Source organism: Silene latifolia, chromosome 5 (genome assembly GCF_048544455.1).
Source record: "Silene latifolia isolate original U9 population chromosome 5, ASM4854445v1, whole genome shotgun sequence".
NCBI lineage: Eukaryota > Viridiplantae > Streptophyta > Magnoliopsida > Caryophyllales > Caryophyllaceae > Silene > Silene latifolia.
Window position 1 is genome coordinate 67242320 of NC_133530.1, and position 20314 is coordinate 67262633.

The following is a 20314-nucleotide window of genomic DNA, read 5'->3' on the forward strand; positions in this document are numbered from 1 at the left end:
CCAAAAGTCTAAGTGTGGGGGAGTTTGATAGTAATGTTTTGTGTCGGTCTAAGAGGGTGATTTTATCACCCTCGTGTCTTTTAATATGGGTCTTTTAGTGTGCTTTTCCTAGCATTCGACAATTGGGCATGATGTGGTAACTTATGCACTTTACCTCGGTTGGACACTCGATCTTAATGCATGGAACCCGAGAAGCAATAGAGCACCTTTCAAAGGTCAAGACAAGGCACGAGAGGATCACTTGTAACCCGAAAACCAGTTGGGAGAAGTAGGAATGAAGATTAGAAGAAATGAAGGCAATTGAAGAGGTCTAGCTCTTGGAAAATAGAAGTCCAAAAATGCGAGCCTGTGCGCAGCCTGCGCAAACAGGGTGCGCAGGCAAGAACAGTTCTTGCGCAGGCTGCGCAGCTCTGCTATACGGGTTTTCTAATCTCCTCTTTGGGCTTCTTAATTGGAAATCTTTCTAGGTTTTCGTGAAGCCCTATATATACCCGAGAGTTTGAAGACCTAAAGCATTCACCTACCATCCTTTCATCTCATCTAATCTCATATTTAGGGTTCTAATCTTGTAATAATCTAGAGACAATTTCCATTCAAAGTTGTAATCTTTACTTTGTTGTTGGGTTTATGAAGACTATGGAAGGCTAAATCCTTCCCTACTTGGTGTAATCCATTGCAAGCTTTCATCTTTATCATTGTATTGACTCCTTAATCTCTACTCTTTCATTTATTTCAATTTCTAAGTATTAATGCCATGATGAATGTTTTGTTGTGAGAAGTAATTACCCTTGCCTCTTTAATGTTCATCTATTGCTTGTTTATTGCAAAATTCTTTGCTTTTGTGATAACTTGTTGAAGCATCTCATGAGTTTTGATATCTTGGTTTAAAGTATCAACCTTTGTGTGTAGAAATTGATTATATCATTGGGTTTGTTGGCTTAGACATATCTTTGTGATATCACATTTACTTTCCTCTTGGTTTGCTCTTCATGCTCTTGGTTACAATTCCTACATGGTTTAATGTTAGAATTTGTAGTCTAAGTAGGATTATCATTGTTGGCTTAGAGAGTGGTAATCACTTGCTTGAGGATTGTTGTTGGGTAAATGAAATTGGAGAGAAAATAGTCTTACTTTGAGAAAAGTTGGAACTTGTAGGATTACACCAAGTTCTCACCTCTTATAATTGTTACTTGCATACCAAGTGTTTGTCACCTTGTTTCATAGGAAAAATCACATCTCTTTAATTTTGTTACTTGTTTTCTCCATGCCAATTCTCCATATATGTCTCTCTATTGTTGTTCATTGTTAATACCCGTAGTTTGTGCATAGTCTTGTGCTTTGTCCATTTTCATTAATCTAAATTCAAGTTTTTAGTCTTAAATCCCTTCTCTTGGGTTCGACTCTTACTTCCTTTTACTACTATTCTTAATTGCATAGTGTAGAGTCGAGTTTGGCTTATAAATTGTTAATTTGGTAGGTTAATTCTAGTATTTAACGACCTAGTCTCATTCTCTATCAGGAAGGGAGATACGGGAAGGGGAAGGGGAAGGGGAATGAAGTGTGGTTATTTGGATACAATTTCCCTCCAAATCTTGCCTATTGTGGAGAGATTTTGATTAGGCTTGGAGGAGGGAAATTAGATCCCTCCAAATCTCTCCCCCTCCATTTCCCTCCACCCTTATTTGCTTTCCAAATAAGGAATTTTAAATCCTTTATTCTCTCTCCCTTTATTTTCCCTCCAAATAACTCAATCCAAACACACCCTTAAAGCAGATTTACGGGCAATATTTGAAAATGTGACCGAAAGGTTCGAAAGCAGTACAACTAGTTGAGGAAGTTATTATATTAAAAACAAATGAAAGAAAACAAGGTTCTGTTCTCTTGGGCGTCCAACAATTGAAGACAAACACACACACACTCTCTCTCTCTCTCTCTCTCTCTCTCTTCTCTCTCCTTTTTTTTCCCACTTTCTCTGCCTACTGTCCTCTCCCTTCTTTTTAATTCCCTCATTTTCAAACTTAAAAATGGTTTCTAAAGCTTAACCCTCTCAGTAATAATGCGGGGACTAACCACCTCAATGCCTTTTCTTGCTTTCCTACTTGCTCTCCTTCTTTCTTCTGTTTCTGCTGCTGAACCAAGTAAGTGTGTTTTCTCTTTCAACTAATTTTGTCTTTATTTTTGTAAATAATGTCAAGTTTCAGGAAATATGTTTGTTTTAAAATTTCTTAACTATACTTGATGTTGGTCCCATGTTCGAATGATCGAATCCCCCCTCACCTCCTCTATTGTAATGCGACTAAGTGTCCGTTTCTTTAGACCAAAAAAGAAACCGTACTTGAAGTTGGTTCATTGTACAGCACTACAGCTGTGGTCCAGCTCATTCATAGTTTTAATGTCAGACCATGCAACATATGAATGAATGAATGAATCATAGTTTTAATGTCAGACCTTGAAGTTGGTTCATTGTACACCCGGTTTCCTTAACATTACAGATTAAGCAAAAGGGTTTTTAAATCAATTTAGATGTTATGCTTATGAATGAATGAATCAACATTATGATATATATTACTGTTTCAGGTATAAATACACGGAACTAATTAATCGACTAATAATATGATGCTTAAGATGCTTGACTCATTTGTGGATGTCAGGTCCTTTCACTTGGTCCCTCTCCTTTGCTCTTCACCGTGCAACATATTTACTCTGACTTTGCCCATTACTCTAACTTGCCCAACTTGTTCGATTACTTGAGAAATAATATTTTTAGCTCAATGTCAAATGTTGAATAGCTACAGCTTTTACCCTTTGCCCATTGCTCTAGCTTGGTGAACTTGTTCGATTACTTGAGAAACATTTTTCAGCTCAATGTCAAATGTTGAATAGCTACAGTTTTTACCCTTTGCTCAACCTTGTTTGATGCATATAGTTTCATCGAAAACATTTCTAAGCTCAAAGCAAAATAATGAGTGTTGTTGAAGCTTTACTTCTTTGCAACCATGTGCGTGGCAAACCAGTACAAAATCGTAACCATAGAAAAGCTAGTACTGGGTTAACCTGGTTTATGAGTAGCCCCTGAGTTTGACACTCACATGTGGATTTATATTCCAACACTCCCTAAGAAACGGACCAGTTGAAAAACACAAGAGATTCCATATTTCCAAATTAAAAACAATTGGCAGTAGGAGTAGCCCCTTAGATTATATAGTGGTACAATCTCTAGTTTATAGGATGCATATGCTTTTCTCTTTTCTTCTAACCACAGCTGCATCTTTACTCTTCTTACTCTTATTATTGATATATGTTAAAATGGTTCTATTTTTTTTTATCAGAAATTTAGGAGTCGCAAAGGTACTGGCTTTATTTTTGTATATTTTTGTTCTCTTCAGGAATTAGAGCAACTGGTTTTGTAGGCTCATGGATAAATTTGTTGATCATTTAATCTTTATGATGATAAATTAGGTATGGATAAAAGTTTATACCAACTTGGTATTAATGCTGTTCAACCAGACAATGTTGAGGCTTGCAACGTGAAGAAGCCATATAAACTGATAAACCCTACTTATGTTCCTTTGAATCGCTTTATTAGATGGAAGCTGATAACAAACGCCCCTAGGGCAATTGATAAGCCTTATCTAATCTTCATATTACAGTTGTCAAGGTTCAAATGTAGTAATAAGTTGCACATTTTTCTCACCCCCACCAACAATCATTCTAAATTAAAAAACCACCCACCACCATAGGCCATAGCCACCAAAATCGTCATACTTCCAACAAATATTCACTTATATGATATCCAATAACTTCACTCATTGGTTTCGTCCGTCCATCCGCTTAGACAACCACCAACCCTTCTAATTTAAATAGAATCTGAACCCTTTCTTGACACACTGTCATTTTCACCATCGGATCGAAACCTAAGGGGTTTGGTGTAACCTTTGTCGTCGGGTCAAAAACTTTTGTGCACGATTGACATTAAGAAAAAGGTTGATGAAATTGATTAATGAATCATGATTAAATGGAGGAAAAAAAAAGAAGGTTGAGGAGTTGATTGACATGGAAGAAGGGTGATCAGAGGATGGAGCAATGGAGTATACTGGATTGGAGGTTATTGTTAAGCATTTAAGCGGCGAGAATTTCGTAGGTAGTTGAATAATTTTAGGAGGAGATGAATGATTAATTAATAATTTAATGATATTGTCTTTTCTTTTAGAGTAATTTTAAAGACTTGACTAAAACAAACAAACAAACGGCAAGGGTTTCTCTCTCTCAAAAAACTCTCTCTAAAAAAATCCCTAGCCTCCATCACATTATACAAGGGGCTTCCATCGATTATCAATCGATCGATGGTAAGCCCCAAAATTATTTCAAATTTCAATCAATAGTTCAATAGTATGCATATCTATTTTCTATTCAATAAAAGTCTCCCTTTTGGTGAGAATCGTTTTTCCGTCCCTTATTTCGGGGTTTTTCCATTTATTCGTGGGGTTAGTTTCATCAATAATATAGTCAAGAGTAGTTCGTTGATGGTTTGCAGCGTGTTCTTTCAAAAGGTAAAAGTAATTTGTCAACGATCTTTGGAACCAGTCAGAGGTAAATTTTATCTCATAAATCAAACAAAGGATCCCCTCAAAAGTTACATGAAGATAGCGATAATAGGACGAGCCGAATTGTCAGATGCTGTTTTGAGATCCCTAGTTTATAAGAAAATTATTTTTCTTTGATTTCCATTAGATTTGTTTTCGATTATAATTATTCTTTGTAAGTGCCGTATGGCATTCTATTAATGAATTGTTCTTTTCTCTAAAAAAAAAATGATATTGTCAGAGCTCAGAAGCAAAGCTAATTAACCACCGCCTTGGGGGCGTTTGATATCATTTGCCTTATTGGATTATGCCCTTGAATCAGCTTGTCTCCTTTCGATTAACCTTTCGCGAGGGCCTGATTCCGTTTCTGCATTTGATTAGGTTTCTACATTAAATTATTAATGTAGAAACTAGTGTAGGTCCCGCGCAAATGCGCAGTAAATATAGGCTTTTAATTTTTAGTGTATTACTTATAGATGTTAGATTTATATCGCACGAAATTTTTATAAAAAATAACTAATATTAAAATTAATCAAAAGAATTGAATAATTCCATGAATTGTGTTTTTATGAAAATATTTTAACTACATCAAATTATTTAAAAAAAAATATTTGTTTGTCACGAAGTTAATAATAGGAGATACGATTTTTATGTATAGATTATTTTAAATGGAAAATTAGTTTAATAAATGAAAATCTAATTTGTTTCCATATATAAGTTTGAGCACTTTGGAGGGAAAACTTTAGAGAAGAAGTATTATCTTACTATATAGTAGGAGGATTTATATTTTTAAATTTGCACCTCATTAATATTTATCAATTCACCCCATTGTATTTTGATATGAAACAAAAAAAATTGAAATGGAAAACTATGTAAGTTGTGAATTTTTTTTAGTGAATGTTTGTTGTCACGAAGCTAATAGTAAGCATATGTCAAGTTATTCTCTACAGTAATAATTATTGCATTACTGAAAAATTTATCAACTTATACTTTATAGTTTAATATCTATTTTATTTTATTTTAATGAAAAAATCATAATTATGAATTTATTTAAAAAATTAGAGTTTATTTATGAGAATATATTCATTGAAAAGATAATAATGTAATGAAAGAAAATTTTATTTATTACCTTATTTAGCTAGATGCTTTTTGGAGGGAAAATTAAGAGAATTTTTACTCTTAGTAGTAGGGGGATCTTATCTTATGTTTAAACTCTTTGGTGAACACATAAGTGTGTGTTGTTTATTAGCGATCTTCTTGCATCCATTACAACTAGGAGTTAGCCAAACCGTATATCCGATCAAACCCTGCCGGATATGTTTTTTAAAATAATAAAAATCACTATACAAAAACGACTGGGTTAAACCTTGTATGTGGTTTTCGGGTACCCGATTAAACTAGGTATACGGTTTTCGTATTTACATACCTGGTTTGAAAGTTTGAGCTATGAGTTTAAAAGGCAAAAAAGGAAACAAAGAAACAAGTGCACGGTACTACGACATAGCAATCAACGCTCCATCATAATAAGCACTAAAGTCTAGAAGACTAGAACAATTGCATTGGCCTAAGCTTTTAACCTACGTATATCAATCTTATATGGTATCAACGAGACCTCATCGATCCAACCTCCTTCGTCCCAAACATCCCACCTTCAAAAGCCTTCCACGCCACCCTATCAACCCGTGTCCTACAACAACCATGGCCACAAACACCACCGAAACATTAGTTCCAAACCCACATGAAACTGCCAAACCACTCACCTCGCTCAACCTCAACAATTGTGTCAAATTGAACCCGCTGTTGTGATGCTGCTGGTGGCGGTATGGAGCATTGGCAGAGGGTGGGAAGTGGGTTGATGTGGTGTCGAGGTTGATGAGTAGGTCGTGTTGGAGTAATTTTTCGTGTAGGGCCTCAAAGGCGATTGGTGTATCTCGAGCCCGAATGGTTGTAATGACTTGTTTATAGGTCTCATAATCAAGGCCTTTGAGGACTTGTGCTATGATGTCTTCGGGGTCGAGTATTTTGCCCATGAGGGCGAGTTGATCGACACAAACTTTTATGGAGTTCATGTAGTCAGAGATGGTTTGATCCGTCGTTTTGACGATGGAATCGAATTTTTGTTTTAGTTGTAGGATGTGTGCCCTAAACGGGTTGGCATAAGTATTGGCAAGGATGTCCCATGCCTCTTTTGCGGTTTTGGCCCGTACGATGAGTGGTTGTAGGGCAGTGGTGAGGGTACCTATGAGGGCACCAAGAATTAACCCGTCTTACTTTTTGGCGTCTACGTGCTTGAACATTCGACCACGTAAGCTCGGATCCTTCTGAGTACCAGCCTCGTTTTGCATGACCGACCAATTTGACCAACTCCACAATAATCAACTTTAATCAATCTTAATCGTTTTCCTCTTACGAGGGCACTTTCGTTACATTCGAGTCGAGCGTCACTAATCGTTAACTTAGTTCATCTCGTTTCGTCAAACATGTAAGTCTGAGGGTGTAAATCTCTCTTTTATTTATTGTTCTTTATTTTTGTAATCATATTGTAAGATTTATGTCGAAAATATAATTAAAACCGATTTCTAAAACCCTTTGTTTAAATCCCTTTTTACGGATTAACGGTAGACAGACGTCGAGAAGGACGCAAAGAATCGCCGCGCTCTTGGAAAAGACGCAAAGACTTGTCGCGCCTTTTCCTGAGGCAGCCGTCGTTCCTGCTTCTCTTCTTCTTCCTTCGTCTTCTGTTGGTTTCGTTCTCTTGTTTTCTCTCGTCTTTATTTGTTCTTATTTCGTTCACATGATAATTTAACACATCGCTCATCATCATTAACATGTAATTCGTCATTAAATTCCCGACTTAAATCCCTTATAACCAATATTTGCGGGTTTTCGTCATTAAAGTCAAAACCGGGTTGTAGAAATTCGATTCATTCATATTGGGTTTCTGGAATTCGATCTTTGATATATTTCCATCTGTTTATTATCATATTCATCATTAGTTCATCATTAATTCATCATATTTAACCTAATTAGTTCATCAATTTGCTCATTAATCTCATTAATCTTGTATTAATTCGTATTAATCGGTTTCATCCGTGTTTATCGCTTTCATGACCGTCAATCACATGTAAATAATCTACTAATCACTTCCATCCGAGTAAATAATATAATCAATCATTAAATTAACCAACGAACATTAACGACTTGCAATTCCGGCTTCACAGCCACAACTGAGCCAAGGAACAGACGGAGCGACTGCTGCGCCTCTTCCAAAGGACGCATCTCTGCTGCGCCTGTTCCTGGTTGATTTCTGTCTCTGAACTCCCGTGTTTCCTTGACTTAGTTTTAGTTTACATATTTAACTAACTATTATTCGTATTATCACCCTTAATTCTTGTTCGTTAATTCCTTTATTCTTTCTTTTCCCAAATTATCCGTTTTAAAGGTATTTTCGACATAAATCATTTAACCCGTTGTAATTATTGTAATTTTTCATTATTGTATCTATTATTGTATTCCTTATACTATTTCACTTGTATGTTTTCACATGTAATTCAACTTAAATCCAACTTTGACCCAATTGTATGTTAAATTACGTGTTTACCGACTTAGTCTAATTCTTCACATGTTAGGATTAAAACGTTGGATGTTGCATTGCATGCATATAAATTGACAATATATCGAGTATAGACAATTTCCCTAATCATTAGTAGAGGCCGCTATCGAGGCGGGCGGGATTAGGTGTTCGATCAAAAGAGCTTCCTAATACGTACCCTCACCCCTTACTCCAGATCTCTGTGAACATCCGTGTTCATTGGCATCCACGAGAGTCATTCTAGACATAGAATGCTAAGGGTAACGAGTTCTTGGTGTTCATGTCACTACTTTGTGTCTTGACATAGCATGAGGTCTTTGGCTGGTCTCGTGAAGAGTTAGAGTACCGGTTTTAGAGTCCTTCACAACAAAAAAATCGGAATGAAAATTAATAAAGACATTGTTTTCAGCACAAAACTTACTTAGAGACAGAGATGATATTTTTATGCATTTGAGGTACATGGAGAACATTAGACATATGAAAGGATGAAGACGAAGAGTAAGGGGGAGAAACTGAACCCGCATTGGAGATGGGGAGATCTGACCCGTCACCTATGACGATTTCATCAGTCCCGTCATAAGGATGGTGAAGAGCTAGGTTTGCAAGATCAGTTGTAACGTGATGAGAAGCACCGCTATCGAGTAGCCAAGGAGAGGGAAGTATGGGTTCGAGTACTGTCAGGTTGGCTTGGGCGGTAGTGGATGGGGTGCGGATATATTTGGGAACTTGGATGTTGGGGTACAGGGTTCGGAAAACAGAGCAGTAGGATAGAGTATGACCTTGAACATGACACCACTGACACTTGCCGTGGAAGGGGTTGTTCGGATTCTGATTGCCAGGGGTAGTGGTGGGTTGAGAGGTGGGTTGACGCTGGGCATGGGGTGGGGTGGTTGAGGTGCGAGCATGAGTTGGGTGGGCCATGGGAGTAAACGAGGCAGGGGAAGGAGTTTCAGTTTGGAGATTCTCTGCGAATTAATTTTTCGTGGAGTTCTTGAAAGGTGTAATGGGGGTGTCACGAGCATTGACGGTATCAATCACAGATTGATATGAGTTGTCGAGCCCGTCAAGGATTTGATCCGTGACATCCTCTTGGGGAATGATGGTGCCAAGAAGAGCAAGTTCATCAATGGTGGCTTTAATTTTGTTCATGTAGTCAGTTATGGATGAGGTACCTTTGGTTATATGTTTCAGTTTGTGGCGGAGTTGTTTGATGTGACCACGGGAAGGGCGGGCGTAGGTGGCTGCTAGGGCATCCCACGCCTCTTGAGTAGTTTGCAGACGGTTGAGGATGGGACTAATGGATGGAGTGAGGGTGCTTGCCACGACACTGAATAGTAATTTGTCTTGCCGAAACCATGTACTGTACTCCGGATTTGGGACAGGGGTTTTGTCTTTTTCGGTGAGAAGTGGTGGTGGTGGTACGGTTTCGCCATCAATGAAGGACGAGAGATCATAACCTTGAAGGAGCGACTCAAATTGAAGCCTCCATTGTTGATAGTTAGATCCGTCAAATTTTGTGATGGTGTGGAGATTGACAAGGACGAGAGGTTTGGAGGGCTCTGCCTTGTTGGGAATCGTGTTGCCAGACATTGAAGGAGGTCGAGAAACACGAAGAAAATTAGGGTTTGGTACGGAGGACGAACCTTTCTCTTGATACCATGTAGGATATGTGAATTATATTATTTGATGATTATTAACAGAGAATACAACATGAGTATATATACAAGAGGAAGCTAGGTTAGACTAGAAAACTTTCCTAAGATCAAGAGATATGCTACGTGATATAGGGCTAGATACAAGGTAACAGATTTAACAAATAAGGATACAAATAATATGGGAATAATTAGGATGCTCCTAATTATTCTCTAACAGCAAATATGTATGTGTAGTAGTCCAAGATCATAATAAGTGTGGGTTTGAGGGATGGTGGTTGTTTCGAGTCATACTACAACAATGCAGGCAAGATAATGAGAACACTTAGAGGAGTACTAATAAGGATAATGATTTAGCGGTGGTAGCGTGGGAGGATTTCGCGGCTAGGTGACCCATGAGGGACGATTAAGGCAGAGTGAGGGAGACTTAATGTTTGATTTGGGAGGAGAGGATATGTGTGTTTTAGGCCTTTGGGTTTGATACGGGTTTCTTGATAATATTTTGTTACTATTTCTTAACTTCTGATTATTTACAATTTTTTTTCAAACTAGGTCAAAAATCTTATACCCGCTTCTTTTTTACTCGATAAGAATCCGATACACTTCAGAAAATTGTAGCGTTTAAACGGAATTTGTATCGTATATACGGTAAATTGTATAATTCAAACCGTATATTGTATCTTATTTGTATGTTAGATCATATCCTATATTTTTGTTCACCCCTTATACAACAGCTTTGGTAGCTATAGTTTATTGATTGTTTCATGTGCAAGTTGTTTTCATAAAGGCTCTCAACGGGATATTTATTTGGCACTTCATCGAGAATTCATATTTAGCATTGTAATGATATTATGATAATATGATTTCCGTATTACGATTGAAAATTTGTTTCTTGAACTTCCACATGAGCTTATACTTCCTTTGTCTTTGGAAATGCCTCATTTTCCTTTTTTGTCTCGTTCCGTGAAATTGGCCTATTTCCAAATTTGTAGCGTTTAAGTTTTGAAATGTCTTTTTGCTTCTCACACTTAGAAATCAAGCAACACTATTTCACTTATGGCACTCTTAATAAGCTGACTTACATAACAAAGTTCTATTGCATGACTTGTATAAGTGTCATCATCATTTGCATATGCAATCATTTCTACTGTATGTGCTTTTAAGACATTGAGGTAATGTTGTGTGCATTTAAAAGGAAAGGGAGGAACCGTAGCAGGGGTCAGCTTACTGTCATGAGCATGTTAAGACTAATTACTTTTTTTATTTGTCGTTTGCATTATACAACTCTTGACAGTTCAAAATACTTCATCATATAGAGTTAAATTTCCAATTTTTGCTACAAACTTGACTAACCCTCGATTAGCAATGGAAGGAAAATTAAAGGAGAATATTATGTTAAATCATATTTAAAAATATGAAGTACCATCTTTTCAGTTACTTGTTATTTTTCTTACAATTGATCGAATACGTTACTTGTCATTGAGGATGTCTAAATTGTCTATTCTGTATACTCTACACCGGATGAGTTGTATTTTGAATTGGGATTTATTCGGTTAGTTGCTTTTCTACGCTCATAATTTTACTTGGGTTTTCTTATGCAGAATCCATATTAGGTGTAAACTTAGGAACATATGTCTCTGATATGCCTAGTCCAACTGAGGTTGTTGCACTTCTGAAGGCACAAAATATCCGGCATGTCAGGCTCTTTGATGCTGACAGGGCTATGCTTCTCGCCCTAGCTAACACTGGAATTCAAGTCATTGTCTCTGTTCCAAATGACCAGCTTCTCGGAATCGGCCAGTCAAACGCCACAGCAGCCAATTGGGTAGCTCGAAATATTGTAGCTCATGTTCCTGCTACTAACATTACAGCCATTGCTGTGGGGTCAGAAGTTCTTACTGCTCTTCCAAATGCTGCTCCTATCTTGGTGAACGCCATGCAGTACATTCATTCAGCCCTTGTTGCTGCCAATCTCAATTCGAAGATCAAAGTGTCAACGCCACATGCTTCTTCTGTTTTGCTCGACTCTTTCCCGCCTTCCCAAGCTTTTTTTAACCGTACGTGGGACCCAGTTATGGTTCCCTTGCTCAAATTCCTTCAGAATACAGGGTCATATCTCATGCTTAACGTATACCCTTACTATGATTACATGCAGTCAAATGGCGTCGTTCCCTTGGACTATGCCCTTTTCCGCCCTCTCCCTCCAAATAAGGAAGCTGTGGATTCAAACACGCTTTTGCATTACACCAATGTATTTGACGCTGTTATTGATGCAGCTTACTTTGCAATGTCCTATTTGAACTTCACCAATATTCCCGTTGTTGTCACTGAAACTGGCTGGCCTTCAAAAGGTGACTCATCAGAGCCAGATGCTACCATTGAAAATGCTGACACATATAACAGTAATCTCATCAGGCATATTATCAACAACACTGGAACACCGAAACGTCCTGGAATGGCAATCAGTACTTACATTTATGAATTGTACAATGAAGATTTAAGACCTGGAACGACCTCAGAGAAAAATTGGGGGCTGTTTGAATCTGATGGAACTCCAGTCTATATTCTGCACCTAACAGGTTCTGGGATTATATTGGCAAATGACACCACAAATCAAACTTACTGTGTAGCCAAAGAGGGTGCAGACCCGAAGATGATTCAGGCAGCTTTGGATTGGGCCTGTGGGCCCGGAAAAGTGGACTGTTCGCCCTTGCTGCAAGGACAACCTTGTTATGAACCAGATACCGTGGTTGCTCATGCAAATTACGCTTTTGACACCTATTATCATAAAATGGGCATGTCATCTGGTACATGTTACTTTGATGGAGTGGCTACTGTTTCTACTACAGACCCAAGTAAGCCCCATAAAACAGCTCATACTTGTTTTCTAATCATGAATTTTCTGAATCTTTATGAGTTATACATAGGTTTTACAATGAGTGAATTTAAAGATGAAAATTGCATAGCTATTTTAATCGCACATACAAATGTCACCTCAAAAGTCTATTTTTCGAGAAACTGGTTTACTACTTTAATTTTTCGAGTTCAACCTTCACTTTACCGCAGCCAGATGTTGGCCGGCACCGCCTCAGAATGTGGTCCCTATATCATTTAACACTTTGGGAGTTTTTGTGATTCAGCGTTAGGGCTCAAATGAAAAATGTTGCTGATAAAGTCATTCCTACAATAATAATTTGCTTACTGACGACGTATGAACTCATTGCTGTTTGATGCAGGTCATGGGCCATGTACATTTCCTGGAAGGTACTTCCTGAGTTTAAGCTTTTTTGGAACTCTTAACTCTCCGGCTAAGTTGGTAGAGCGTTGTGTACATTGCTGAGTTCTAATGTTGGTGTAATTATTCTAACGTGCAGTGGTGGAAGGAATGGAACCTTTTCAAATAGCACATATCTTGCTCCATCGGAAAATTCGACAAGTTATGCATGTCCACCAGTTCACATCTATTATAGCGCAGGATGGATCAGCATTTTACTCGGCAGTCTCCTATGTGTATTTCTATTGTGAATGGCGATCCAATTCATTTCTATGGGGTTTATGTCGAGAGTTAATGAACCAATTTTGAGCGTAAAGGAGAAAGGTTCATAGGCAACATGTATTGTGATGCAGGTTCTTCAATTGGCCCCCTCAGGTTAGTGCTTAGTAGGTCCAGTTTCCCCCCCTCCTCTCATTTTCATTAGGATTGGCAAGTGTAAAACCTAAAATGTATTCAGCTGGTACATCCCATTCATCAATTTGTCTTGGAACTTACCGAACATCAAATCTCGGCGGTTGTGTTCACATCGCAAATTCACAAATCCCACCCTTGGGTGTAACTTGTAAGTTACTTGTTTATAGGAACGTTCGTAAAACATTATGTCGAGTCGTGTGAATAGGGATCGCAATGGAATGTGTTCGGCTCCAGTAAGGCTCCATTGATTCACTACTCTAAAAACTTCATCCAACCCATTTGTTATTCATAAAACTTATCACCTATTATCTACAGTTGGAATCGGTGGGCTTGGGATAATTAATCCATGGTTACCGGATTCGCTATGAATATGTCATTAAGCGAATATCTCCTTATCGATTCCGCGATTCGCTCTTTTAGAATGTGATATATATTTTTTTCAGTAAGCAATATAATAGAATTCGCTTTTAGCAATTCGCGATTGGTAGGGTATTGAGTGAATTCGGCAAGCATGAATTAATCAATTATGTTTCAAAATGAGGAAAAAAATAATAATAGAAATTTATTTCACTTAAATATATAAAGTGGACTAATTTTAGGTCAAGTGATTATTGGGTACTCTAATCGGGTCAGTCGGGTTTGGTCGGGTCAAGCCGGGTTTGGTCATATCGGGTTCGGGTTAGATCGGGTCAGTCTACCCTTTCGGGTCGGGTCGTTATCGGGTCAGTTCATTTCGGGTCAAATGATTTATCGGGGGGCTTGGGTCGGGTCATTATCGGGTGCGATTACTTTATCGCGTTACTACAATTTTTTTATCATTATTTGGTTTAGTTACTTCATTATTAAGTCAAACGTATCAATCTAAACACTAAATCACTTTCATTTGATCAATATTAAGGTTAATAAGTGTCGGGTCATCAATTTCGGATCGGGTCACTTTGGTTTAGGCTCGAGTCACTGATTATGGGGTCGTGTCGGTTTACGGGTCGGGTTGGATCGATTTCGGGTCGCAAAATTCTCGGGTTCGGGTCGGGCCAGACTTGTCAGCTCTACTTGTGAGTATAAAGGTGAGTATTAACTAGGAAATATGTAAATTTATATAAAATATTTATATACATTATTTTTTATAAAAACATATAAGAATATTGGGTAGTAGATGAGTAGAACATTAAATTTGGTCCATTTAGTGCAGACATAAATTATCCTGGATCGGACCAAAAACCAAAATTTCTAAAAATGAAAGATCGAAGACCAGGCTTAAATGAATTCGCATTTACAACTTTAGTTAACTAGCAATGATCGAGAGTTAATCGATTGAAATTAGGTTATTAGTTTTTTTGCAAAAAGAAATTAGGTTATTACAACATATTATAAATGCTAATTGTCAAATCTATAAAACATTATTAAAAGGCTAGCCTAAAAAAGCCACGTAGACAATGCCACATGGGATGAAAAAAGCCACGTACGCAATAACAATGTGACTTGGCAAACTAATATGACATGGATTATCAATTTATTATTATATTGCATTAATTTAATTCACTTATTTTCTTTAAAAATCCATTCATATTCCATTAGCTTTAAACTTAATTAACTCAAAAAAAAAACTATAATAAAAAAATACGCATTAACTATAAATTAATAATTTCAAGATATTTCATATGGAGTAGTATTATATGTATTCGAAATAAAAAAAACCGAATACATGAAATTAAGAACGAAGAAGAATAAATGAAGTTGAAAAAAAAAATTGTATCTATACAATATAGTTAAAAGGCTACTTAAAACATTTAATTTTAATTTACATGTCGATTTTTTTATTGGTAAATACTAAAAAATCTATATTGATTACTTGATTATTTATTTATACAATATTATAAAAGTCTAGACTATGTATTAAAATGTTATCTTTAAAACTGTCACATGCTTATAAGTACAAAAAAAATTTTAAAAAATATTAATTGCAAACACAAAAAATAAATTAATACAAACTCTTTATTTTCTCTCATAAATTTGGTTATTAATCTACTTATTTATTTAACCTTTAATTTCTTTTATTTAATAGGATGGTTTTTTGGTTTTCTCTCACAATCATTATAATTTGTGGTTATCATAATTTTTTTATCTCCCTTTTAATTCACAAAATTATTCCTCTTCCCTCGAATAAATTGTTGAAATTAATCAATAACTAATAACAAAAAGTTTCCTATATAACTATTATAACAATCCTAATTTTCATTTTTATTCAAAAAGTTGGTAGGTAAAGTATACATACATAGATAATTAAATGAATTCTTTCGCTTTTTATCCTTATTATGTTTTAAATTTAATAATAGTAAAAATATTACTTAGTTATTGTTTTTGGGTTTGTATTGAAATTGCAGGAAGATAACATATTCAATTATCAATAACATTGCATGATATTTATATTATCTAATCAAAAGGGTAGCTTAGAACATTCAATTTTATTTCACATGACATTTTCACATCTCATTATTCTTATTCATTTTTATTGGTTATTTAATTATATTGACAATATGACATGCATGGAATAATAATTGAATTTACAAAACTATAATCTAGCTATAATTAAAAATTAAGCCAAACTATCTACTATTATCTGAATGTCATATTTTAAATTTCATAAGATAATTTGTAAACCACTCTTATGCAACGTGGATTTTGTAAAAAAAAAAAAAAGAATAATAATAATAAAGCAAATCTTTTACATTCCATTTATTCTTTTGCTCCATATTTATGTCTATATTAAATTTCATAATAATGAGAAAAATCTATAATTCAATAATCTAAATATAAAATATATATAAATCTAATTAAAAGGCAAGAACTAACTATATCATCATTTACATGTCATATTTTAATTACATAATAAAACAACATCTTAAATCAATCTCCTGTAAAGTGGATCTTGTAAAAAAATAAATTATAATAATAATAATAATCAAGCAAAACTTATACATTCCATTTCTCTTTATTCTTTATTAATGTTTATATTAAATTTCATAATAATGAAAAATGATGCCCAAAAGTCGTGAACCTTGATTCATATTTATACCTATATTAATTTTGATAATAATGAAAAAGTCATAAAACGCATCCTCAATTCTTTATATATTTTTGATGGAAGACAAAATTTATAAGCCAAAATTTTTCTTATCTCTATCGTCAGTATAACTAAATGTATTACTAAACTTTTTCTATCATTCTATTAACATCAAGCCAAGTGTATTAAGGTTTAAAATTACTAACTAATTTATTTACTTTTTATGTAAGTTCCATTGGGTTATGAAATGTTCATCACATTTTCAATTTCATCGTTTGTGTTTGTTTTATTCTCATTTAGGGGCTATCAAGATTTATGGTGTTGAGTTATTCAAAGGTAATATACTTACATCTCTACGACTTCATTCTTATTCCCTTTTTCTTTCACTATTTAAGAGGAAACTTAAGTTAACAACGATAATATTGCATGAAATAAATTTCACTATTTTGTTGGTTAATTCAAACTAATTACCGAGTTACTTTTTTTATTATAGGGTCAATTCGTTGGAAAAGGAAGACTATATGGAGAAGTAAAATACTAGGATAGCTTAATAACTATATATTGGAGACTAACTACAAGATTGACGACATCAATGTGAATGACTAATAGTTTTTTTTTTTTCAAATGTATATTTTATTTTGGTATTTGTTTGTTTTTTTCATCATTTTACCTTCGAAAAAATAGTGATATTCACTTACTTTGGCTTATTTAATTTATCGACTTTGATCTTTATGTTAACATGTAAATGCCCGTAATCTTAGTACGCAATCAATGATGACTTATTCATAAGGTGAGCTTCCTATATGTTTTGATATTTTATAAAATTTCAATTACTAAAACATAGAAACATCACACTCAAACAAAATATCCCGTGAATTTCACGGGCCATAAAACTAGTTAAGTTTTAAATAGATACTCCGTATTAATATCCAAACGGTTGTTCGCATCAAATTAGTAGTAATAATTAGTACTATCTCATTACATGAGCAATACTCCATCTATTTATATACGCAATTTATTTTCGCGGTACAATTTTTACTCATTATAGTATTTTTTGCCCCAAATTTTTCATTTGTTACCCTTGTCTAAAAAACTTCAAACCTACTCCCCCCCTTCTCTCTATTGTTAAATCCTTAATTTCCTTCAACCCCTTTCAAATTATTCAATTATGAATGATAATTCAAGTATAGAGCATATATTGAATTAATTTGTCCATTATAAATGATTATAAATTGACTCTTTGTTATAGTTTTGTACTATGTTAAATTAGGGTTTATGTAACAAAAGAGTTAATTCATTAATCAATTATCATTTGTACTGCGTTATCCTTACGTAATTTGTATGTCGCCGGAGACATGGGAATATAGTCGCATGTGGTGGTGTTGGTGGGTTGATGGCGGTGGTGCTACGTGTACTGCATTTACGTACTAGATTTCAAATTAAAATCAAAAAAAAAAAAAAATTAGCAAAGTTCAACTTTGGTAGTACACAGGACTTTGCGTAGTACACATGGCTAAAATGTAGACATGTAGTACACAACATTAGAGGCAAACTGACAAACCAAATAGTGAACACCAACCCCCACGCACCATCAAGACCCACCTCTGCAATCCCATCACTGGCGAACCTCCTCCCTCAACGACGACAACAGTAGTCGGAGATAAAATGGTATGAAATTAGAGGAGAATTGATATGTGAAATTAGAGGGAATGAATTAGAGGGAAATTAGAGAGAGAGAGAGAGGGGGGGTATAATTGTCAACATTGTACTGCGATAAGTAAAATGTGTACTGCGAAAATCAATACGTACCCTTCATATATAAACCCACAATTTCCCTTTTAAACATTACTAATGCACAAAAAAATATAATTTTTACATTATAAAAATATATAAAAGTCTGGTATTCTTATTTAATTACAAAGGCGAATAAAAAAAATTCTGCAGAGAATATCGAAGGTTCTATTCGCTCATAAATAGTGTAAAAAAAGTGAATATTGATGTGTTAGATATTAATGGAGGGAGTAACTATTATACTTCATAACATTATTAATGAACTTGTCTATTTTTTTTTGTTAAGGTAAGAAAACTAGATCGATCCTCTAGATAGGACCAATCTATCTCATCCTTTCGAATGAGTGAGGTAAGTTGACGCCACCGACTTTCAAACCACCTTGAAAGAGTTGGATATGAATGTCCATTAGAATCCATAAAGTCAGCGACCTTGTTGGCTTCACGAAAGCAATGTTTAATTAGCACTTCATCGAAAAAATGAAGGTCTAATTTCACATCCATGATAATATTAGAAATTTCTCAAGGTATTTGCCAAGTACTACGAAGTGAGTTAATAACACATAAATTATCACCTTCCACAATTAACTTTAAGATTCCTAAGTGTTTAGCGTCTAAAATACCTTTTTTTAAAGCGAGAACTTCCGCAATAAGAATACTATTGGATCCGCACTTTTTTGCTCCTAACAAAACGACTTTACCATTATGATCTCTTATAAAATATCCTAAAGAAGCTTTATTTCCATTTATTTTCGATCATTCAAAATTTAGCTTTAGAAAACCGTTTATAGGTTTCTCCCACCAGATTTCTTCCTTACGAGTAGTGTTTCTAACCGACTTGTCTTTACCAGGATTGATGAGATCCTTATGTCTAGTCTCATTCCAAATATCGATGCTATTACCTCATAAGAGAATAAGTTTGTTGATATTGAAATGAACATTATTAAAGATAATGTCATTTCTGTAAAACAATGCATTCCACCAAATAAAAATAATCTTAATGAAATCGTCTTTTGAAATCAAGTCTTTGAGATAATTAAGTTTCATTAAAAGCTTTGACTTGCAATATCATCATAATTTGACAAAAAATTGTTAAAGTTAATAATATTCATGTCTCAGATCATGGAATCAATCAAGAGACATTCGTAAAAGAAGTGATCTTTGTTTTCAATAGGATGGTTGCACAAAACATGTAAGAATTATCATATTAATTCTCTATTATGTGGACCTAATTACTGACGTCAGTCACTCTAATAGATAATAGCTAAATATGATGTTTCGGGTTTTTAGTCGGAGTAATAGACTAAGTGGATTACGGTTAATGTTTACAGACCATTAACATATTAGGCTCACTTATCTAATTATGCCCTCCTGCCACCTATATAATAAAAACTACACCTGTTTGTGGTTTTAACCTAATTTATATTCATTAAGAGAAACACACAAGAAGAGAATTAGAGAATAAGGGAGGCAGGAGAAGGCAAAAGATTGGAGTTTATCTTCTTGTTGATTTCAAGGAATCTCCTTATCAGATCTAATGACTACTCCACGTAAGTACTCATCTCTAATTATCATTGCAATCAAGATCCTCTAAATTTATGTTTACATGTGGTATCAGAGCAGGATTGTGATTGCAGTTATAGTTCTGATTAATGTTTCAATTATGTCTTTTGAATGAAATTAATGTTTAATTATGATGTTATTATTTTCATTCATGGTTGATTGTTTACTCGTTTGATTATGATTGTTTCCGCTGTCCTAATTGAATTATTTCAATTCTTATGATGCCCTAATTGAATTATTTCAATTCTTATGATGTCCTAATCGAATTATTTCAATTCGTATGATGTTTGTATTTTATTGTTTATGGTTCTTAATCGCACATCTACACTGTTCACCGACAGCACTATTCACGAGCACTGTTCACGCAGAAAGTTACTGTTCATC

General features: G+C 35.0%; 1 protein-coding gene across 1 annotated transcript; it reads left to right on the forward strand.

Moving 5' to 3' along the window:
- Positions 1-1858: 1858 nt before the first annotated feature.
- LOC141657488 (glucan endo-1,3-beta-glucosidase 3-like) lies at positions 1859-13642 on the forward strand. Its single transcript, XM_074464740.1, has 4 exons — positions 1859-2138; positions 11429-12682; positions 13064-13091; positions 13202-13642. Exons 1-4 carry the CDS (start codon positions 2057-2059, stop codon positions 13350-13352), a joined length of 1515 nt encoding a protein of 504 aa, XP_074320841.1. The 5' UTR covers positions 1859-2056; the 3' UTR covers positions 13353-13642.
- The last annotated feature ends 6672 nt before the right edge of the window (positions 13643-20314 follow it).